Raw genomic sequence first — 24,210 nt, 5'->3', positions numbered from 1 at the left:
CCCCTTACCATATCAAGCGCAACTTTTCCTCCTTGCCTACAAGGTTCAGAAGCTGCTTTTGCCTGGTTATTTGAATGTATACTTTCTTAGCTGTCTTTCAATTTTTTGCCTAGCCCTTTTTTAAGCCCCCTTTGATGCTAACGCTCAGGCTGTTAAAATCCCTTTTTACAGGGAAGAGGAGGTACACTTCCCTCTTCTCCTCTTCTCTTAAATTATGAACTTTTCTACCATAGTGTCACCTTAAAATTGATGTCTTCAAGTGCTTCTCAGCTTTCTTCTCTACCATTCATTTCTTAAGCCCCTTCTCAATCTTTTTGTGCACTTCTGGGTTCTTTATACAGATACTAGACCTTTGTGATGGTAAATAACATGTATCTATGCCTCTGTATGTACTGATATTTTTAAAAGTAATGTGTTAATTTTTTTTTTCATTTAGGCAATGTTTATTTATTAGGTAACAGTGATAGATTGGCCTTTTCAGCATAACTTTCAACCATCAGGCTAATATGTCAGTTATTTGGTCACTCGTTCATCAAGTATTTGCCATGCATTTATTTTGCTGGTAGTATTACTTTTTTTTTTCCTCCTGTCAATAAAAGTTGACCTTTTTATGGCATATTGTCTTTGGTGAGGAATTACTAGCCAGATGTGCTGCAGGTTCTCAGTGTATATTCTGGACTTTTGTCTTTGATCTAATTATTCAAGACCATAGATAAGTTGTTCCTACTAATACACTTGATACAGTTAAGGGATGTATAGGGCCACTATGTCTATGGACTTCAGGACCTGGGGGTTCCTCTTGTCCAACCCCTGGAGGCCAGCCCCATGTGCCTGGACACCTGGAGAGCTCTCCATCCCACACTGATGGATGGGGCAGATGCGTTCCCCTTTGCAACTCCAAACAATATTGGGTGCTTGTCTTATAACCTTCCCTGAGCCCCTTAACTGCTCTGTGGGTCTTTTACTTGTCTGATGGCCCAGATTGCTGCTTACTAGAAAACATACGTATGTTCACAAGCACCCCTGCCCTGAATCCTTTGACTATCAGCACGATCTCTACTCCCATTTAATATTCCTGCCTGGACTCTGGACCTCTTGCTCACCAGTTCATCCAGTTTGAAATTTGCTAGCAAATCACATACCCCCACACTGATGCATATAACCACTCCAGCTGCATCTCTGCCCCCCACCCTCCATGCCAGTAGCTGACACACAGGCTCTGTGGGTGGCACTTCCCCACTCCAGATGCTGATGTTGAGACCTTCATAGGCTTCACCTCAGCCACCCCAATAACTGGTGTCTGGAACACAGGCCCTGGGACTTGTGGTCCCTTCTCCAGCTGCTGATGGAGACCCTCATGCTCCTCCAATCCCCCTAGTAGCTGGGACATAGACCCTGTGATGCATAGTCCCATTCTTGTTGCTGGCTGTTAGACTCCTTGTTCCAGATGCTGGCACCATAGATATGGGAGACATACTACCTGAGGCTGACTCAGTTGCTGACCTGAATTTACTCCCCCCAGTCTCCCCAGTAGCTGGCACCCTGGACCCACAGTCCTTTAGGTCTGTGGCCCTGCTGGCTACCAACACTAAGACTTGCACTGGCTTCGTTTGCTGGCCCCACTAGTGTGATGGCTCTGTCGCCTCAGGTCTTCTGACTCTATTGCTGGCCCCAGATTCACACCAGTCTCTCCAGCTGCTGGTATTTAGTCCTTACAGCACTTGTGCTTAGGGTAGAGAGTGTGGTTACCTGGAAAGATCATCAAGAAAGGATTTAATAAGAAAATAGGACAGATTGTGGTGATCAGGCACAAGGCTCAGTCAGACAAGGATACTGGTCTACTGCTGCTTACATGGGACCAATCCCTTTTATACCCCCTTCTCCTTCCTGACCCCCTCACCTTAAACATTCTTTAATGAGTTTTACATAGCCCTGCAGGCTTCCCTCAGATTTGTGGGTTATGAAGTCCACATTGACCCTCTCCAGAGTTATACTTCAGTCTCTTAATGGCCTGTCCAGTAGTGACTGGAGAGTTTGCCACTGTATCTGTTGTCCTTTGCCTATTCCATGTGTGTCCATGTGTTTTGTTTATGACTTTTACTGTTACTCTTTGAATGAAATAGTTCCTTGATCTTACAATCCTAATGATCCAGATGCTCTGACATGCCGCATACCCGTACAAATATGGACAAGGGTAGTTAAATTCTGCCAAATGGGAATGTTATTGATTTTTCAGCTAGAAATTAGCATCTTGTCTCAGTTTGAGTTGAACCATGATCTGAAAATAAGAGTCTCGGGAGAGGATTTTTAGTCTCTTTTTCTGGGCAGTTTAGGTAGAGTGGTGATATCTATGAAATATGTTTTACTATTGATTTTTATATCAGGTTTAGTACATTTATCTGCCTATTGGAGAAGCAAATGATCTGGCAGTGGGTGAGATTTCACAGCAGTGAAACGCTGAAATTACATGCATCTCTCTATATATACTATCTATGTGAATGAAAAACCGTTAACACTTGTAGCATTTCTTTTGAAAGACCAAAGCTGTGCTAAGGGGTTGGCAGCCTACCGATTGGAACCTTTTGATCCACTGAGCACTTCCTAGCAAACCTTACCAGGTGTTCTTTCAGCTGGTCTGTGGCAAGGCTTTGATGTGCTGAGAACATGGTCACAATGTGAGGCAGCTTTGTCTCTGAAAAAGGAACAGGGGAAGCAGAAGGAATGACTATTCAGATCTTGCTGTATGGGTAGTTCGACAGTGATGGTCCAACTTTTGCAGCCACAGTGGGACCAGTGCAAATTTTGGAAGCCCCTAGAGGCTGACACTGATTTGGTGGTAGCAGTTCCTGGCTCGGTATTATGATGAGCAGAAGGCGGCGCATCACTATGCGTGTGGCATGAAGAGAAAAGAAAGCATTTAGCCTTTAGTGGTGCCCCTTACTGACCAGATAGGTCAGACAGAAGTATTGGTTGGGTTAGGTCTGCTTGCAGGCTATGGATTAGACTTCACTTTGCTTTTGACCTGTAATTCTGATGCCTAATGCCCTTATTAATGTCATTGCATCACGGAGCCTCAATCATACCTTTCTGTCAGATTTATGCTGAGGACTGTAGAAACTTGGAATGGGGGAGATCCTTAAGAATTCATACAGTCTAAATATAAAATAAAAGATGGCAAGCAGGGAAGCACAATTAAACACTACTACTTGGTTTCGGCACTGCTTGGCATACCAGCACCTGGAGGAAGATCTAACAAGTGAATATTGGGCACTTAACATAGCGTCTGATAAATGAGAGAGACAAATACTGTGAAGATCCTTGTTCCCATGGAGTTATTAAAGCTGCAAGATCCACAAGTAATGCAGAGTGTTTATAGGGAGGCATATTATTCATGGACCGCTTTGTTTCTTTTGGTCTTTTCAGGTGTTCCAGGACCTTGGCACTTCTGTGTTGTCGGGCGCATTTAAAGGATACAACATCTGCCTCTTTGCGTATGGACAGACAGGTTCAGGAAAAACATATACAATGATGGGAACACCTGTGAGTCACACCATTCATTTTACACTTAGGATTGAGGGTGGGATGTCCAACAGAAACATTGCTTTATTTTTAAACTGTGATTATGGTGCTTGTTGAGCAGAATGCTTATGTATGTTTTATTTGGTATTTATATATCTAAAATGAGAGTCAAGCCTTTACACTTAGGGAATATTGTAACATCAGCTAAAAATACTAGAAAATACTGTGCAGCTTAAATATTTATTTTAGATAACCTTAATCTTGCTATCTATGAATCTCATCACCATGTTAGAGGACAAAAAAAAAAATCTATACCCCTGAATATTTCTGGTTTTTAGAAACATATAGCTCAAGATAATACAAAGTATTCATTCTCATAGAATATTTTGGCAGTCTGAGCTATGCTGAAGCTATATTACTTTCACAAATGAAACTGGGTACAATTCACAGGAATACTTTTGTAACAGGCTTCATTGTCTACTTGAGACATTTATCTGTTGCAGAAGTTATCCTTTGGCCTGTGGAAACTAATACTTGCTTCACTTTCAGTTTTGAAATGTATTTGAATGGTGTTTGCAGAAGCTGTTAGATTTTAAGATTCTTGTCTACCAGGAATCACTTAAAGTGCATTTTAATCTTGATACTCAGATTGATGAAGTCAGTTGAGGATTTCCTTTGTTCTGCTGCAACACAAGAAAATTTGACTCTATCCATAAATATAGTTGACTGTTTGTGAAACATGCCCCTAAAAAAGAAAAAAATTATTTAACAGTTTGCATGAGTGAACCACTATTTCCTACACCCGTGGGATTTAATTTTTAAGGTGAAACAAGGGTAAAATTTGTTCAAACCCTGAAGGTAAGAAAAAGACTGTTCTGGCATGGTTTGTTCTTTTGATAAGAGTTTGGTTTTTTAAAACGTTGTTTTCCTCACAGACATCAGCAATAGGATTTTGTTAAATCGTTACTTGATTCTCCATTTTTATTCTAAATCAAGCTTAACTCCGTGAAAGCCTGAAGAATTGTTAAAATTGACATTAATGGGTGACAAACTAGGATATTTGTATTATGTTATTTTGAAAATATCTTAGCAATTCAGAACGGCCACATCTTGAAATTATCATTATTTATTTCCAAGGAAATTTCCAGGTGTAGTGTTTCCGAGAGATTTCTGGCTTATAAAGTGATTTCTTTCTGATCAAGTGTTTGATATAAACTCAACTTTTGTCCATGGTGGTCCACTTGGTGAACCTGGACTTTCTCCCCCAACACCATTTCAAGGGTGCCTTCTAAAAGTCTTCCACGCCATTCAGTGAGCATATTCCACCTAAGCCTTAGAGTCTTTCTCAGAATGTGTTTACACTGCGATCGCAAAAGTGTGAGCAATCGTGTCATAAGAGCAGTTCATCACACAAAACTACGCTGTTACTTCAGTGCTTTGTAGACTGTTTAGGCAAAGTTTAAATCAGCTAGTTTGGGTACTGTTAGCAGCCCATATCCCATTCTCTCTGAGAGACTTGATTTATAAATCTATAACATTAAGCTGTTCCAAGCCTGTTCTGCGATGCCATAGCATAAAGAAATAAAAATAGAATAAGGAAAAAATTAAATATTCCTGACCAGTCAAGCTAGTTTCAGTTTTGGCCTGGCTTCGTCTAGACTGCAACACCTCTGACATAGGTATGTCCAGTATCTTTGAATCAAACAGCTCTTGGATTTAACCCAAGCCTTTAAACTTCTCATTGATGCCATATAAGTTGCTGTAAAATGGCTTTTGCTATAAATAGCCTTTGCAGTGAAGCTAAGACAGCTAACATCACACAGCACATGAGTATGAGTCCCTGCAGTGTTTCACATGCAAGATGCTTCAGCTGGAGTAGTGCAGAGCATTGCCATGCTGTTCTGAACTACACTCCAGGGCACTTTGTGTTGTAATCCACCATACAGTCATTACTTTAATGCTGCACTATGATTCTGTCCTTTTCTTACAACTTGGTTTTTATTTAAAAATAAGTTTTGCAAGAGTGATAGCAAGTATATTGTTTAATTTTTTTTTATGTTTGTTATTTGAAGGCATCCATTGGGCTGACACCTCGTATATGTGAGGTACTTATTTTTTATTTCACTTGCATTTGTTTAAGCAGTTAGATTTTTCTTGAGGGATTTAAAATTAACATAAACTCCTGGTTTGTGCAGGGGCTCTTTTCAAGGAAGGATGATTACTCGGACCAGACAGCGTCTTGCAGAGTAAAGGTCAGGTAAGTGTGTCACTGTTTTGGGCAATGCTATGAATGCTTTCAACAACGTATTCCTGTAATCAAACAAAGTAAAGACTAGTTTATTTTGTTTCTGTTTTCTCAGATGATAATAGTTTTAGACCAAGGGGGAGAACACAGAGGAAGGATGAGAAAGTGGTTTAGTTTTCCATTTCAGTATAGTTCACTGGATGCTGCCTGTTCACTTTTGTATAGACAACTGAAACAGAATTGCATTAAAAATGTACTTCCTGTTTCTTTAACTTAAATTTGAGCCGTAATCCTACATTCCATTCTTATTTATTGTTCCCATTGATCTCATAGAGCATTATGTTTGGAAATTTGGGGATTTGACCTCACAGGTGTTAAAAAATCATATTTTGTTAATTTCCAAATAAAATACTGAATGCCACTTGCTTCTTGGAAATTTGCTATTCTGAGTTCCTTCTACATGCACTGTATGGGAAGGGACAGTAACAGAGATAATGAAAATGAATTAATTAACTTTGTCCTGAAAGATTTATGTAAGATTCAGGTAGTTACATTGCCTAAATATATGCTTTCTCTTTTTTTCTTTTTTTTTGAATCGTGTGCATTTAACATTCCTTTTTTTTTTGCTTTTCAGTTTTCTTGAAATCTATAATGAGCGTGTCCGAGATTTGTTAAAGAAATCAGACCGAAAGAAGCCTTACACACTTCGAGTCCGAGAACACCCTGAAACAGGACCATATGTACAAGGTGAGAGTAGGCTTCACAATTAGCATCAGAATTTCAAGTAAACCTGTAGCAGATCTGTATGTATCTTTGCATATGTTCCTGGTGTATCCTAATAGCTTTTACTCTTCAAGAGTTACTTTCCTCAAATATTTTGCTTGTTAATGTGAACATATGTAATACACTGAAAGCTTTGCCTCTGTCATCCCACCAGCTGGATATCCTACACTTTTCTGTTTGCCTTTCCAGGCATAGACTCTGTGTGAGGCGTAGTATTTTGCTTTCTTTTGTTTTAAATAAATCTTAGCTTAATCAAGAAATCCGCCAACATCAGCTCTAAATGGATTCTCCAGACCAGCCTAAGGTCCCTCCATGCCCTCTTCAGTCCTTAGCAGCAGTATACATATAAAATAGTAATAATAAGAAAGTAGATAAACTCAACTGTTTGATGTTGCAGCCTAGGGCCATGAGAAGCAACTAAAATCTGTGTTACCCAAATGAGAACCCAATAAGCTTAATTTTCTTTTGTTAAACTGAAAAAGAACAGGATGGGTAATGTAGATGCATTACATGATTAAAAATACCACACATTTTCTGATTTACCCTTGCAACAGCAGCCCCTCAGGTGGCTTTGTGTTTTGTAATGAATCATAGTTTTCAACTCAGGTGACACAGAACAGATGAAAAAAATACTTCCCTCCCCCCTTTCAGTTATCTTACTTTAGTTCTTATCTTCTCTCTCATTGTTTTTGAACTTCCAGTTCATCTTCTCTTTTGATTGGTGCCTGCACTTCAGGGTCTTACATAGCTTTAAATTGGAGTTTGGCCATGGGTACTTTGTAAATTTATTAGCTCTCAGTGTGAAGTTTGCCTGCTACATTGCCATTTATCTGACCAACAACTGACAACAGGCATGTCCAGCAAAAATCATACAGAGTAGCTTTACAGTGGAGATCAGAAGAGCCTTTTCCAAATGGATACAAGTTTCAAAAATGAGTTTATTTAGAAAGTAAATGTATGTGTTTCTTTTTCAGTGTGCCTTATATCTGTATCCAGAGTTGCCTCTGGTATCACTGACTCTGCAACTGTTTGGCTGACCACCAAGTGGGTAGTAACACCTGGGGAGGTATGCATTTTGTATGCAAAATGCACATCACACAGAATTTTATTGGTCCTGTCACATGAGATAAAATACTGATTTGTTCTAGCTTCTTGAATAGAGTTGTTCTCTCAGTTTTGTGAATTCCTTTTGTTCTCTCTGGTTCACTTTTCTCTCTCTTTTTTCTTTATCATGGCATTACATGTCCTCCCTTCAGCGATTAAGGCAAGATGTGACAACAGTGATTGAATGGAGCCTGGAATTCCCACCTCTCATTCCCTGGGCACCTGTAGTATCAGTCATAGTACATCTAACAACCGACAATTGTTACAAATTCCTCCTCTCAAAATTTGAAATAAGCACTTGGGAAATGCTGAGCTTGCTTGGTCCTATACACAAGGGACTATCTGGCATTCTGGTTATTTCAGCTGTGCTTTCCCAGCATATTAGCATCCTGTTTAAGGAGAGTTGGAAAATAGATGAATTGATGGTCTCATTAGTATGGCAAACTTATCATTCTTTGAAAAGCAGATTCATAGACATTTGGCCTTTATTGAGGTCTTTCCAAGATTCTCTTTCTACCTGCTTGTTATCGGAGAACTTAACTGTTAGTGGAATACAGATACTAATTATTTTCTTTAGCAGCTGCTCATTCACTGCACAAGAAAAGGTCTTTAAACTGCTTCCTTCCTTGGCAATTTCCATCCCTTTTCTGAGGCCTTATATCTCCAGTGATTCCTTGGCTGCATATAATGGAGTTTCCTTGTTTTAAAAGAAAATGAAGTTATAGCTTCTGCCAATGGGCTGGCTTTTGTCACTATTTTGTCTTAATCTGGAACCTTCCAGGCCAAATCTGTCACGTGTTTTCCAGTTCTGTTTTTTTTTTTGTTTTTCAGGGTTTTTTTGTTAAGGTCTTTTTTTTTTTTTTTTTTTTTTTAAGGGAGGGGTTTAAATTGAATTTTACCCTTTTTGAGTAAGGATTTTATACTTAGACACAATTAAAAATTTTATAGTTCTGAAATATCCCAGAAAAGTTCCCAGTTGATTAGATTTTGTAAAATAAGAGGAAAGGATAATGGAAAATTATTAATCTAAATAATACTTACCAGCTTTGGTCATGTTTGTAAATCCAGTATGAATGATTTATTTTAGAGGATTCTCTCCCTGGGTATCTTATGACAGCCTCAAAAAAACCATTGTGTTAATGCCTGTAAGAAAAATTTTAATTTTAATGATAAGTGTGATTCACATTTTTAGAAAAACTGATCACATTCATTAAAAATGAAGTAATTTCTGTGCTGAAGGCATCATGGGGTGTAAGTAGATGCTATTGTGAGAGCATGTGAACAGAAGTGATTTCAGGCTGATGAGTCAGTGGCTTAAGGCAACAGTCAGATGATATAGTTGGGTTTTTTTAGTATATATTAGTAAATAAACATGCTTATGTACACTTTACACAATTAAGAACTGTATCAGTTTGCTTCACGTGAGACAACCCTGTTGTCTTTTGAGGAAAGTGACTAATAAAGATTATGAGATTACGTAGCTCCTTTTGGATCTGCTCTTATTAGTTCACATCAAAAATAAGCAGCAGTGAGAAAGTCCAGAGGTCTTTTGAATGTAGGCGAGGAGTACAGTCAGCTTGATTTTAATAACATCAAATTCAAGAAAATGAAGTGGTTCACAACACTGATACAAATGCCCTTTTCAACTGCAGTAATATATAGCTGCAATCAACAATTGCTGATCTCTGTAATGAGGGCCCTCAAGGCGCTGAAGAAGTCTTTGGCAGTTTTATATGTAGTCTCTCTGTGCAGGATCAGAGCGCAAAAATATTGTTTCCAATAGCTAGGTGGCTGAGATCAGAATTATCAGCAGGCTTACTAGAAGGGGAGCTTGTTTTGTATTCCCCACCCAGGCAATTTGCTGTATGGGAGGAATAAAAATGGTGAACATTAGCAAATCTCAGAAATTTTCCATTATTTCCCATAGACCAGTATGTTAAGGGCTAGCATCTGTGTTTGCATCATACTTGTTGAAAGCCATCAGCAATTTTGTTTGCTGACTTTGATCAGGAGCTCCCTAGTGTACCAGTAGTTTGTCAGTTGGTGTCAGTGATATCCAGAGTACAGTTAGCACTGGATGAAGAACAGACAGAGAGGAAAATCAGAAAGCTTAACCCCTTTAAGGATGCTTAGATGCTCTGGGCAACACATTTTCCATTTGCAAGTCCGGTCAGGAAGTCCCAGCTCTGAACACTAATTATTTTGAATAGTTTCCAGGCCATCATTTTTCCATATAAAGGCTGTGAGATTGTAGCCTTTAAAATGCTGAAAGTGTTTCAGTGCTTTGGGTTGGAATAGTTTCAAACTTCTCCCTCACAGATGGTTGCACTGTTAAGGAGTCGGCCTCTCTTAAATCAGGAAATGATGCAATCTATTTTGTTACTCTGAGACTGATTTCTAGGGGAGATCCTTTCCCACTCCAAGGCAGATTTCTAGACAAGCAAGTGGTTTTTTGATCTTTCTATGGGACTTGAAAATGACCCTTGTTTTTCTGGCAGCCAACAGAACACTTTGTCATTTCTTTGCAAAGAGCATCTACAATATTTAATTTACCTTATTGAAAAACTAAATGAACTCTGTGCTATTCCAGTACTTATGGAAATGTATATAGGTAAGAATTTCCTCCATGCTTCCATTTTATAACTGGATTTTTATTCAGTGAAATAAGACCCTGGAAAAGGGTCTGGGAAAACAATATATGACAGTTTCCATATTCTGAGCTTTGAAGATCCCAGCACTGTTGGAAAAATAATGGGCCTCTTTCTCAAATGGAAAATATGATGACTTCTGGAATTAATGTATTGTAAAGGGACACTAGAGAGCAAAAGAAACGCTTTTGTTTGAGAATCAGCTTACAGTTCATATGTCTGTGAGTGTGCATGCATGCACCTTACATTTAGGGTATTTTTTTAAAGTGTGGGTGATAGAAATTTTTTTTTTCCTTTATGTGTATCAGTTGTTAAAGGACTAAAGTAAATGTCCATCTTTGGCTTAGATTTTGCTTTAATTTAAAGTTAAGCAAGCTGTTATCATGTAAGGATGGACTTTCTAACAATGTCAGAAGTACTTATTTAAGTGTTGTTGAATTTTGTATTCATCTTGACTTACATTACAGCAGATAAATTATTTGATTAAAATAAATCATGCTTTTCAGTACTCTGCCTTCATCCACGTTTTTGTGGCCTGCATTAAAAGAAACCAAACCTCAATCAGCGCAGGGGGAGGAAGTAGCCCTGGGTTCCAGCTGTGAGATAAAACATTTTACAAAGGAGTGTTTTACCAGGTATTGCATGGTAAAGACTTACTTCACAACTCAGGTGGTTTTTTAGGAGTCACTGCAGCACAAACGATAACTAATCATCACCATAAAATGCAAAGGAGGCATATTAAACTGGATTTATGTGAAATACGAGCCTGTTGAATTTAATTTTGTGTGTCTGCTGGAATTCGCATTTTGCAAGGGGCTGGCGGTGCCGCTGCAGCACAGCAGCACAGTGCCCTCCGCTGGGGCCCTCCGCAGTGCCTCCTCCACAACCACCACTCCTCCACAGCAGGCTCTGCAATGCAGTATTCCTTTCATTTGTTTTCAGTGGCTTTTTTTCCCCCTTAAAAATAAAATCAAATTTTAAAAATACTGAAAGCAGAAGATATGAAAAGGCCAGATACTTCCTATCATTATTTGGGTACCCTCTGGGGAGAAAAGAGCATGAAGACTCCAAAGCGTTGCAGGCTGAAGCCTAGCTGAGTAAATGGTAAATATTCACAGAGGATGGTTCCTAATACTGTTAATCACTTGAGTAGAGCCATTATCCAGTGGCAGTGGCAAAAAGCTTCTTCACAGGATCTGTACGCAATTAGTAGCAGTGACATAGCTGAAATTTTTAATGGAGTTTCAGTTAGACTTTTTTAAATACCATGGTTATGCAGAGAAGTTGGAAAAAAGTCTGTACTTTGAAGGTACAAGGCATTTGTTATACTGATGTCACTGCGTCTGTGACTGCAATTTTTGTGTTGTTTGTTTGTTTGTTTTTTTTTAATAAAATAGTTACTCTAGTTGAGAGACTACTTATAGAACAGACTGGCATTCCAGCAGAACATCCTTATGCTCCTGGTTTTGGGTAAATTGTTGGGTAAACTGACTGAAGCTTCCTGATAAAATATGCAGTTAACTCTTTTTAAATCTTTGGCAGGGTTGACTCAACATTTAGTTACAGACTACAAGCAAGTTGTAGAACTTCTAGAAGAAGGAATAGCTAAAAGGTATTTTATAAAACAAACCAGATCCATCTTTATTTAATACTTCTTTCACCATGTGTTGATTTCATTAATGTTTATTTTACTGACAGTGTTGACAATGCTTTGTGGTGACAGGATGTCAGATTTGCTGATCCTGCACATGATGTACACATGAGGTGTTATGTATCCTCATATAAGTCATCCACAATAAGTGCTGCAAGCACTCATGAAGTTATTTCTTCAAAACTGATCCCATGTTGACTTACCCACAAAATTCAACCATCCATCTCTGATTAAAAAATGCATGCCATGTTTTGCTGTAAACAGACTTTCATTTTTCTCCTCCACTGGCTCATGACACTTTAGACTGTATAGCTTTCAACTCATTTCTTAGTGTAACTTAGTGATTTAAAACTGCTGAAAAGATAATGTATTTTTTATTTAATTTCTGTATTTGTTTTATAGTTATTTGTTTTAATTTTTGTAGGTATTTTTTTAAAGTTCTTAGTACAAATCATGCACGTTCACTATGAGAGAACTGGGAATTGTCACATCAGTGATGCAAATTATTTCAGCTCTTGCTAGACAAGACACTTTTTAACAAGGAGCCTTGAATATCAATACAACTGCCATTACAGTGATGGAAAACAGTTATATTTGAAAAGTTCCTCCAAATACAAATCACAGTTCCAAAGTTGATACTAAGTCTTACCATAAGAGAGATTGAGATTTTAGAATATCAGTGATGCCTGGAAGTAAATAAAAACTAAGCTGCATTATCACAAAAACATAGAATATACAGCAGGATTAAGTTTTGCTGACTCTGCTTGTAGTGATCAGTAGATGCAACTCTATGGTAAGAGGAGACTTTTTCAGATTCATAACAAAATTCCAGTTTGTCTACTAGCATAGTCCTACAGTGGTCTCATTGCTAAGGAAATAGAAGATGTAGAGAAAACAAAATCAGTTCAATATGTTGTGTGTAAGTTTGTGTGATGCTGAAGTTTCAAACTGTCCCTTGCTTGAAACCAAGCAAATTCTCCTTTTTCTGGGTAACTTTTAAAAAACTTATTTGGAACGTACAGGAAACTCCTATTTATCTATGGCCTTTATTTTTATGAAATATTCTGTAGAGTTTTATTAGCACATTATAAATGCAAACAAGCTAATTTAAAACATCTGCAGTCCAGGATATGCTGCCAAATGAACATCAGCAAGATCTGAGGGGTAAAGAAGGTGGGGAACAGGTTGCAATTGCCCCACATGGCTGGAGGCAGGAGAGAAGAAGATGCGGTATGATGGCTTCAGATCTGGTTATACAGGGAAAGGTGGGAGAGGAAGCTCCCCTCAAACGTAGGTGGTGCCTTTCCTGGGGGAGAGGGCAGCTCCTGTACTAACAATAAGCACAGTTTACTGAAGGCCGTTTTTCTGCCAGTTGGTTTTATCAGGTCATCTCCAGCCCTGCTCTGGCTACACGTCCATTATAAAAGAAACAAATATGATTTTCAACATGCCGTCATTATTTTTGTTCAACTCTCAGTGCTGCCTTTTTTTTTTTTTTTTTTTGTTCTCCTGACTCTTTGCCAGATCCAGTCTCAAATGCTTAAGAATAAATTTTTTTAAATGCAGGAAATAGAAATTTCCGAATTTCCAAAAGCATAGCCCTGGTGCTGCGTAAAGCAAAACAGCCAATGATTGCAGATATTATTACAACAGTTAAAAATATTAAAAGGTACACCATATGCCGCAATGAAATAGAATATATGAAAACTAACACATACATTTTCCCAGAGAAATGCTCACTGTGTTGTGAGTAGTTGAGATGTGAATTTATCCTCCACTCACCCTGTGTGTTGTTGGAGGTGAGAAGCGAGTACTAACACTTCCTCCTCCAAGTCCTGGGGCACTTTCTATTTCTCTTTTGCTTTATAAACTTCAGTGCTGTTTCCTTGTATTCTCTTTCCACTGTAGAGCTGTTTGCGATCTTCTGCCCTTTACCTAATTGTCTTGCCTCCTCCAGCATCTGGAGATTAGTTCACATTCTTCTGCTTCCCCAGCTCAGGCTTGCTTATAACCATGATGCCCTAAACTGCCTGTGGCTTTGCAGTGCCTGCTCACATGGCTGTGGAGGTGTAGGAAGCAGAGAGCAGTAGGGAGGAGAGTCCTGGCTTTCGCCTCCTGTGGCAGTCACTCAGTGGCATACGCACAGCTGCAGCTCTCTGGTGCAACTGGTCTCTGCAGTACTCTGACAGCAAGGCCTGTAACAAAAATGTGGTTCCACAGCGCTTGTCTGCACTAATGAAATTGCCTGCTGTTGTTGAGATTGGCAAAACTGATGCTAAAGGCTGCACATATAGCTGATATGTAAGGCAAGTTATGAGAGTGACAAAGGAAAAGACCTGTGACCTGGCTTCTGCCCTAGGAGAACTCTGCTTTCTTTGAGTTTGTCTAACCAAAACAACAAAGAAAGCAGAAATTCCAAAAGTTTGTCTTAGAGAGAGTGTCACTTCTCCTTCTGTGCCTGGTACTTGCTGGCCCGACTGCAGTGAGTTAGAGGGCTAGAGCTGGATGATCCATCTGTCCATGTGGCAAAGGCAAGTGCTACATGAGCAAAGTGCAGCATTCCTTTAGTAGTCATACTGGTAGACTGGCTAATCTCATTAGACTCCTCTAACAATGTAGAACTACTGTGACAGACGGGAGCCCTAGAAGTGGTGTATGAAGCTTTTGGGACCCTTTAAAGTGCCAAGAAATAAAAATGGGAACAGTATCAGAAAAAATTACTAGGCCAGTATATTCACTTGGTCTTGGGGGTGAGCTGTATCATGCTGTTGCTGGCCGTACTTCTCTGCTGTGTTCTACCGTAAGGTAACAGCTTACACCTGTGCTGTAAGGCTGCTTTAAGATGTTTCCTCAGAGTGCTACTTGGTGAACAAAACCACCTCTAACTCAGCCTTGGTTTCCACCCTTCCATGTCCTCTGACAAACTCTGTGATCAGATCCAAGAATACAGCCTACAATATTCTCCAAGTTTCACATTCTTTCATCCCCACTTATCTGTTGTATTTGTTATTTTGCTTTCCCTGAATACAGGGAAATAAACCTTTGTAACTGAATGGTTTGTTCTTCTTTCTAGAATCACAGCAGCTACACATATTCACAATGCCAGCAGCAGATCCCATGCTATCTTCACCATTCACTACACTCAGGTTAGCTAAAAATAATCCAACTTCCTTTTCTCTTCACTCTGAAAAAGTACTGTTCAATGTGTTGTGCATTGTTTCATTGTCACTGTTTTCTGCTTTTTGTAACAATCTTAGTAGAAGCTGTTACTTGTTTCCTTTGGATCACACTGCAGATGTGTTATACTTCCTACACTGCCTGTGCTGAGTGTTTACTGAAGTACTCTTGTTCCTTTATGTAAGCTTACAGTCAGAAGTGATGCCAAAGCCTCATTGTAAAAAGAAATGTTTAACATTGAAATGTTTAACATTTTAATCAGCCCTTTGAAATGCAATACCTCTTCTAGGATGCTGCGAAAATTATGGGTGAATATGTTTGAAGTTATGTTTTGTCACACTTTTTTAGGATCCTTAATTGAAGTATGGCATTAGTTTAACACTTACTAAAATTTTGTATCTGTCCAGCTTTTCAGATGTGCTCATCTCTTTAACATTTGGCGTCCAGTACTCTCCCAGAGACAATGCAGCCTTTCTTTGGAGGAATTATATCCTTCCCTGGCAGGGACGTTGTTCAGTGATCCAATAGACCTTTTCTGTCTCACACTTCTAACATCCTGTAATCACAAAACATTTTGGGATATTTTTCAGTAGTTGCACAAAAGACCTTTGGAATACATTAGTGGAAAATAACTCTGCAAGAAAGCCTTTCACCGTCGCTAGGCGGTAAAGGTTCATGTCAAGAGGAAATCGGCATAAGAGGGTAGTTTCTGTTGGGTGAGAAAGTGGTTGAGTTAATGGCTTGAACATTGTCAGTGGTCAAGGTCACAAAGAAAGGCAGTGAGACAGTCGGAAGTACAACTCAGTTTCAAACAAAAGAGGGCATCAGTTTTATTTTCACTAATTAATTAGGAGGAATAATCTTCCTTATTTATATTTTGCTTTTCAGGCTATACTGGAGAACAATCTCCCTTCTGAAATTGCAAGCAAGATCAACTTAGTGGACCTTGCAGGCAGGTAATAATATATTGAGGGGCAAAAAGGTCATTTTCTCTGAAGATGTTGGCAGTACTGCCTTAAAAGATGAAATTTAATATTTTAAAACTTCATGAAAATAACAATAAGTTCTGTTTTCTTGTATATCAGGAAAATACATAATGCTTGCATATTGATTATATGTTAATAATTAAGCATTTTTGTTTGGTTTGCATTGTCTTTCCCATGCTTGTGTGGTACAGTGAAAGAGCAGATCCCAGTTACTGTAAAGATCGAATTACCGAAGGTGCCAATATTAACAAGTCATTAGTTACACTTGGAATTGTCATCTCTACTTTAGGTAAGCACAGAAGTTCTTTGTATTGAAGAGTAGTGATAAAAGCATAGGACTCATTCACCGTGTGCTATGTCTTAATGTTTATCTATATTTACAACAAACAGCTGAACAGAACAACTGTGTGACATCTTAATAAACTTTAATGACATCTAAGAAAATTAAATAGCTGTGACAGAAAAAGATAGACCCTTTCTTGAGCTCTGTTCTGTTTCTCCTTCAGCACAAAATTCACAGATGTTCAGCAGCTGCCAGAGCATAAACACCATAACAAGCGAAGGGGAGAGCAGTCATGCGGACAGTCCTTCTGCAGGCAGTGTCAGTGGGACCAGGCGACCAGCTTACATCCCATACCGTGACTCCATCCTCACCTGGCTTCTGAAGGACAGTCTAGGGGGCAACTCCAAGACCATTATGATTGCCAGTGGGTTTGATTTCTATTTGTTTTTAACATTTTGCACTACGTTACCTCCTTAAAATATATCTCTACTGCAGTGAGAAGACAGCTATATCACTGTGGTGGGTTGACCTTGGCTGGACACCAGGTGTCCACCAAGCTGCTTTGTCACTTCCCTCCTCAGTGGGACAGAGTGTACGTGTAGCAGGTGCTCTGGAAGACAAATCTTGTAATAAAGAATGCCTCCCACTCCCTGCTCCTTTTTCTTAGCTTTTATTGCTGAGCAGATGTCATATGGTGTGGAATATCTCTTTGGTCAGTTTGGGTCAGCTGTCCTGGCTATGTCCCTTCCCAAGATCTTGCGCACCCCCCAGCCTACTGGTGAGGAGGGAATGCTGGAGAGGCAGCCTTGATGCCATGTAAGCACTGCTCAGCAGCTGCCAAGAGACTGGTGTGTTATCAACACCTTTCTAGCTACCAATACAAAGCACAGCACTATGAGGGCTGCTATGGGAAAAATTAACTCCATCTCAGCCAGACCCAATACCATCATTTAGAATTAGCCTTTGTAAAGATTTTCATAAATAACTCAAAGAAATGAAAAGGCATTCTGATTGTGCCTGAGGTTAAGCTTAAGAGACTTTCCAAGCCCATAGCTTTGATTTAACATGATTTATTCAGTTATAAATACAATCTTGAGAAGACATTCTCTGTGAGCTTGATGAGCTTGAAAAGGATTTTTTTTGTTTTGTTTTTTAAAAAAGCAAAATTTTAAAAATCCACCTTTTTAAAAAGTGATAGATTAAACTGCTTACTTTAAAAAATAAAATTAGTGTTTATTTTCTATTTGTTTTCTATCTATAGCTATCTCTCCTGCCAGCTCCAGCTACAATGAGACCATGAGTACCTTGAGATATGCTTCAAATGCCAAAAATATTATTAACAAACCCAGAGTGAATGAGGTGAGGCCTTGAGTTCTGCTTTTTGTTCTTACTCAGTTTTGTTGTGTGTATTATTTAAGTTTTGTTCAGCATATCTGCTTTATGAATAAAATTCATACCTTTTTCTCCATGTTAATGCAAGTTAAATAGGAGCTTACATATTACAGAAATTATTTATTTGATACCCTGGAGCTTAAACTCTTTAGAATTTCACACCTATTTTACATTCTGTCCGTTGAGTTTCAGTCTTCCTTCTCTTTGAATTGTTATGACAATTGTTGTGACAGGTTGGCCTTGTGTCTTTATCCCAAATATTGGCAGAGTAACATGTCTGTTAGGGTTATTTGTTATTATTTAACCTGTTACTATAAGTGCATAACCTTTGCAACCCTTTATTTTGGCATGTTGAAAAGACTCTGTTAAGGCTGCGAAGTTAAGAATTTGAAAGTTACTATGCTAGGCCTCAGGTAGGCTGTGTGGTCTCAATTTGTCTTCTTTTCAGTGCACAAAATTATAAAGTCTTTAAATACATGGGAACAATTTTTGCCTCTCCAGCTTCATTCATGGTACAAAATAGGCCTATTCCAGGTATGAACTCAGACTGTATTCATCTGTTCAATTGTGCAGGGGTCCGTCGCAGGCTGCACAGGTTAAAAGATGGCAGGGTATTAAGGGAAGAGTTTGATACTGCCTTGGAGGACTGGATTCTGTCGCTTCCCCTGCCACATCATTCTTGTTCAGTGCTAGTCCAGATGCTTAAAGCAAACTTTCAGTGTGTGCTTGACTCTTGTTTTCCACCATTACCCCTGGTCCACAATTATAAAATGAGAAACATGTAAATTCTCCCAGTCAGAGACATGTTGTTAAAACAGATCGACTAGCAGTTTTAGAGGTTTTAGATGCTATAGTGATGAGACCTACATAAAAGAATCCATGGGGAAATGCATAATTCTGTCATCACAGCAAAATTCGGATAGCACATAATAATAAAGATCTACAATCACATATGATGGAAATCTAAAACTTTTGAATTGCTGCTTTTTAAGTGAGCGTTCTTCACCTGGCATTCTGCATGAGGCTGCAGTCCTACAATGATCACATACACTGTGATTCAGTCCTTAAGTTATCTTTTAAGAGGACTAAATTAAGGTTTCACAAAAAGTCTTGATTCCAGCATTTCCTAATCTTTGAGCAGTTGTCTATACAACTTCAGTAGTGTTCTTTTGTGGTTTGGCCTCAGTGTTTCAAATTTGCATCTGTAGATAAAAGGATAGAATCTTAGAGATTTATTTGCTCTCCTACCAATACTCTGTTAAGTCTTGGGCAGAAGGAAACCCTTTTAATACAGAGTTCCCAAATTTAATTTGCATTAGTATTATCAGCACCCATAACTAGTTTTTAGACATCACTGGTGGCAACAATAGTGTGTTTGGTTTTGGCAGCAGCAGTTCTCAACTCTGTGATAGGCCACAGGCAAGTTAAAGCAGTCCTCCTGGGTCAGCTTCTTGTTATGTACAGCCTCTCAGCCTCCTAGTTTGTGTGCCCATCACTCTCTTACACAGCCCATGCTAGATCCTTAACTCCATCCCTTGGCTAGCTGCCTTCTTCCCCTCACTGCTAATTGATCTGAGCCACTATGTCACTGGCAGCCCAGAGAAAGTTGGCTCTTGACTCGGGAGTTTTTCTGAACTGTCTGCAAAAAGCTGGTTTCCAGAAACTCCCTGTGCAGAGCTGCTTACTCTGAAAGTGAGGCAAATGCCTCCACACAGGCAGGCAGGAAATGCTTCATGTATCAGCTGTAAGAGCTTCTAATATAATGGCTGGTGACATTCTGACTTAGTTTCCTCTAGCTTGATTTTCTTCTCTGCATGACAGAAACAACAATGTTTTTCTGGCCTGATCGGACTATTTTGAAGGTAAATTTGTAAAAGTATTGATGTACCCAGCTATTGTCGCGATGGGAACAAATACTATGGTAGCTCTGTGTTCAGAAAAGAGATGGAACAAAGCTTTTGGGAAAAGAGAGCCTATCAAAGATGGTAATAATCTGCCCCTGAGTAGTACATCCCAGGGGCCTGGCAGAGCAGAGCAGGTAGTACTCCTATGAGTGTGCCTGTTCTCCTCTCCTCTGCTCATGGCTCTTGGAACAGCTCTGCATTGATTTCTTTAGATAGAATTTTTTAAAGAATGATTTTTCCAACATCTATGTCTCAATATTTCAGGATGCGAATGTAAAACTGATCAGAGAACTCCGAGAAGAAATTGACAGATTGAAAACTATGCTGATGAGCTTTGAACTGGTAAGCAGGAACACTTCCCAAATGGAGCTCTAATGGTGCTTTAGGTAGCTACTGTAGCTTGCTTTCATCTTGTCTATTTATCTTTCCATGTTTATTGGAAGTGGATGGAAATTAAACTATTCTCTGACTGATTTCACAGTGATTTAAAGGCTAACTGTGTTTCTGTCATTTCTCCTTTTTCTGACATGATATTGATAATCCTGAAGTATAAGCAGCTGTGTAATAATCAGGATTTCCTTGCCTGTTTTTCATGCAATCAGATTGTTTTGTTGTCCAGAAATACCATGAAATAGAAATATTTTATTTGTAGGGATATAGAAGCACCGAGACAGTGCAAAATATTAATATTTTATGTCATTTCCCTGCCAGACTTGGCACAGTCTTCTTCCCCTAAAAGTGAACTTGTAGACCTCGGCAGTATTTTAGAGTTTTCAGCCTGTCTCCACACTCTGTCATTTAAAAGAAATTGTTATAATCTGTGAGCCCTCATGATACAGCTGACGCTCTTTATGTTTTTTCCTTTAGAATAATAATAGCATCTTGGTTTTCTGTGCCATGGAGAGCATATTTTGCTGGGAGAGATTGGAACTACAGTCCAGGATTTATTTACACAGAATTATCTCTCTGTTAATGCATTCTCATCAGTTCTTCACAAAAACTTGCATGCTATACAAGGGTATAGGCTAGATGCTAGAAGACAGCATAAACTGCCTGTGTGTTTTGACTTTCCTTCTCCTGAGTTTGTCTCCTTGAAATCCTGGAGAGTGCAAGAACATGCATGCCAGCTGAGAATAAGGAAACTAACACAAAGATCTTGGTGACTGTTGTTTGTGTAGAGGAATTCCAGTCCTTCTTGGAGCGATGACAGGGATGGAAATCTGACCGAGCTGGTTCTTCAGAATGAAATGAAGGTGGGTATGATGCTGTAACTTTCTGCTGTTTCACTGGGCCAGGGAGGATTGCGTTGCCATTGTTCTGAAACCACAGTGAAAATGTTTTTGTCCTAATCGTGCTCTATTTGCTCTGTATATACAGGAAACTGCCATTCTTAACGCACATTGGGTGCTCTCTACCAACTTGTGATATGTCCGTTGCATATCACTAAGTCTGCACAATCTACTCCTGATTTGAAAGCTGTCTCAATACATCACAGTAATTCATTACATAGAGCCTCTCTTTTCTAAGATTAAACTCCTACAATTTATTCAAAGGAAATTATTATGCAGTCACCAAATTACTAAGAAGATTTGATCACTGGTGACCTGGAGAGGTTTTGGAAATATTAATTTTAAGTTTTGCTTAAAGACAGGCAAAAAACCTACTTAGCATGATCATATATCTTTTTGACATTTTGAGAATGAGTCTTCAATTAAACCTGCTTCGCTAGGTGGTAGTACAGTTTTTACTTGATTTTTTTGTTGCCACGGAACTGTACTGCAATGTAGAAATACACCTGCATTGCCACTGGTGAAAGAATTTTGCGTCCAGTAACTGGAAAAAAATACTGTTCTTTCTGAAGAAATTTATGTATGAGAAAAATTAACCTACTTAGTAAGTGAAAGTTTCCTCTCTTATTCTTTAAGATTGAGCAATTGACCAAAGACTGGACAAGTAAGTGGACAGACAGGAAAGCCATCATGGAAGAATACAGTGTGGACATCAACAAAGAAAAAGCTGGAGTAACAATAGATTCTAGTTTACCTCATCTAATGGCCATGAATGATGATATCCTCAGCACAGGGGTGGTGCTGTATCATCTCAGGGTGAGATATTACCTCTTGTCTTATTTTCCTTGGAATTTGAAAACACATATTTTTTTGGGAAACAGAGAGTGGTTAAGGTGGCATTTCAACAATAGGTATCAAAAAGTAAAGGCTACAGCCCACAAGACACAGATAATCATAGAATCAGAGAATAGTTTGGGTTGGAAGGGACCTTTAAATGTCATCTAGTCCAACCTCCCTGCAAGGAGCAGGGACACCTTCAACTAGATCAGGTTGCTCACAGCCCCATCCAACCTGGCCTTGAACATTTCCAGGGATGCGGCATCCACCACCTCTCTGGGTAGCCTGTTCCAGTGTTCCACCACCCTCATTGTAAAAAATTTTTTCCTTCTATCAAATCTAAATCTACCTCTTTCTAGTTTAAAACCATTGCCCCTCATCCTTTCGTAACAGGCCCTGCTAAAGATTTTCTCCCTGTCTTTCTTATAAGCCAGTTTTAGGTACTGGAAGACTGCTATAAGGTCTCCCCGGAGCCTCCTATTCTCCAGGCTGAACAGCCCCAACTCTCTCAGCCTTTCTTCATAGGAGAGGTGCTCCAGCCCTCTTATCATCTTCATGGCCCTCTTCTGGACCCTCTCCAACTGGTCCATGTCCTTCTTATGTTGGGGGCTCCAGAACTGGACAGAGTGCTCCAGTTGGGGTCTCATGACAGTGGAGTAGAGGGGCAGAATCACTTCCCTTGACCTGCTGGCCACACTTGTTCTGATGCAGCCCAGGATGCGGTTGGCCTTCTGGGCCACAAAGGTGCATTGCCTGCTCATGTTGAGCTTCTCGTCGACCAGCACTCCCAAGTCCTTCTCCTCAGGGCTACTCTCAATCTATTCTCTGCCCAGCCTGTATTTGTGGTTGGGATTGCCCCGACCCATGTGTAGGACCTTGCACTTGGTCTTATTAAACCTCATGAGTTTCTCACGGGCCCACCTCTGCAGCCTGTCAAGGATCTTCTGGATGGCATCCCTTCCCTCCAGCATGTTGACCACACCGCACAGCTCGGTGTTGGCGGCGAATTTGCTGAGAATGCACTCAATCCCACTGTCTATGTCGCTGACAAATATGTTAAATAGGGCCAGTCCCAATACTGACCCCTGAGGAACGCCAGGTGTCACCGGTCTCCACTTGGACATCGAGCCGTTGACCACAACTCTTTGAGTGCAGCCATCCAGCCAATTCCTTATCCACTGAGTGGTCCATCCATCAAATCCATGTCTCTCTAGTTTAAAGACAAGGATGTCATGCGGGACAGTGTCAAATGCAATGCCCAGGTAGATGACATCAGTTAGTCATCCCTTGTTCATGGATGCTGTAACCCCATCACAGAAGGCCACTAGATTGGTCAGGCACGATTTGCACCTCCTTATTTTCCATGTGCCTTAGCATGGTTTCCAGGAGGATTTGCTCCATGACCTTGCCAGGCACAGAGGTAAGACTGACTGGCCTGTAGTTCCCCAGGTCTTACTTGTTCCCCTCTTTAAAAATAGGGGTTATTTTTCCCCTTTTCCAATCATTGGGAACCTCACCAGACTGCCACAACTTCTCAAATATGATGGGCAGTGGCTTTTCTTGTTGCCCTTGATGTCCCTGACCAGATTTAATTCTGTCAGGGCTTTAGCCTTCCTTAAGTTGACCTCTTACGAATGCATGTGCAAATTATTTGATAATGTAAGTAAAGCAAAATACTCAAATTAGGCATTAGTAGTTTGTCCTCAAAGCAGGAGGACAGGTGTGTGTGCATGTGTTTGTCTGTAAACACTAAGGGTGTTGCTTAAAGTGTACCAGACATACTGGTCCAAATTTTACTGGGTACTTGTATACTTGAGACTGGAATACTTGTATATTTGTAGATCAAAGATAAAAGGAAGCTTTTTTTTTTTAAAAAAAAAAAAAGGACAAGCACAAGCTCACTTTGGCAATGACTTCTGTATATTGCTATTTTAACCCTACCAGGCCTGCCAAGTAGAATCCAGGTGCGTAGTTTGAATGGTATTTACTTGTGATCGCACTTGGCTCTTTTCCAGAAAGCCACGTTCTGGCTTATTATGTGCATAGCTAGGTCAAATAGTTTTAGGGGATTTTTTTTTTTTTTTTTTTCAATAAATCAGTGCTAAGCTAGACTTTAATTCTTTATGCTGTTTAAATGAATGGAAATTACCAAAATATTGATGCTGTTTAAGGCAAAAGCAGCTGTACTCATTACCAAAAAATGTGTTAAATATGGTTGAAAATCATATGTATGTGTCTACTAATAAACTATCTTAATGCATATCTAGGTTTTGTGCTACTTAATAGAGTTTAGGGACACTGGATTTTTTTTCCTGTTAAAAAGCTGCAACAAATATTTGAAACAGAAATAGAATCATACTGTTCTTCATCATGTTGAAAGAGAAATCTTACT

At 39.4% G+C, this 24,210-nt stretch overlaps 1 protein-coding gene across 1 annotated transcript in view; it reads left to right on the top strand.

Annotated features, from left to right (window-relative positions):
• The window catches only part of STARD9 (StAR related lipid transfer domain containing 9), a 113,850-nt gene that overhangs the window by 48,987 nt on the left and 40,653 nt on the right, over window positions 1–24,210 (top strand). The window contains exons 4-16 of the mRNA XM_086749807.1: window positions 3,424–3,540; window positions 5,592–5,624; window positions 5,715–5,776; window positions 6,399–6,511; window positions 11,842–11,911; window positions 15,024–15,096; window positions 16,016–16,083; window positions 16,305–16,402; window positions 16,620–16,820; window positions 17,658–17,755; window positions 19,957–20,034; window positions 20,871–20,945; window positions 21,618–21,797. Of these exons, the coding sequence (XP_086605933.1) occupies window positions 3,424–3,540; window positions 5,592–5,624; window positions 5,715–5,776; window positions 6,399–6,511; window positions 11,842–11,911; window positions 15,024–15,096; window positions 16,016–16,083; window positions 16,305–16,402; window positions 16,620–16,820; window positions 17,658–17,755; window positions 19,957–20,034; window positions 20,871–20,945; window positions 21,618–21,797 (1,266 nt within the window). The remainder of the gene's footprint in view (window positions 1–3,423; window positions 3,541–5,591; window positions 5,625–5,714; window positions 5,777–6,398; window positions 6,512–11,841; window positions 11,912–15,023; window positions 15,097–16,015; window positions 16,084–16,304; window positions 16,403–16,619; window positions 16,821–17,657; window positions 17,756–19,956; window positions 20,035–20,870; window positions 20,946–21,617; window positions 21,798–24,210) is intronic.

The sequence above is a fragment of the Chlamydotis macqueenii genome, chromosome 5 (genome assembly GCF_036417535.1).
Source record: "Chlamydotis macqueenii isolate bChlMac1 chromosome 5, bChlMac1.mat, whole genome shotgun sequence".
In the NCBI taxonomy this organism is placed as follows: Eukaryota; Metazoa; Chordata; class Aves; order Otidiformes; family Otididae; genus Chlamydotis; species Chlamydotis macqueenii.
Note: the sequence above shows the minus strand (reverse complement) of the source record. Positions and strands in the feature narration are given on the sequence as shown.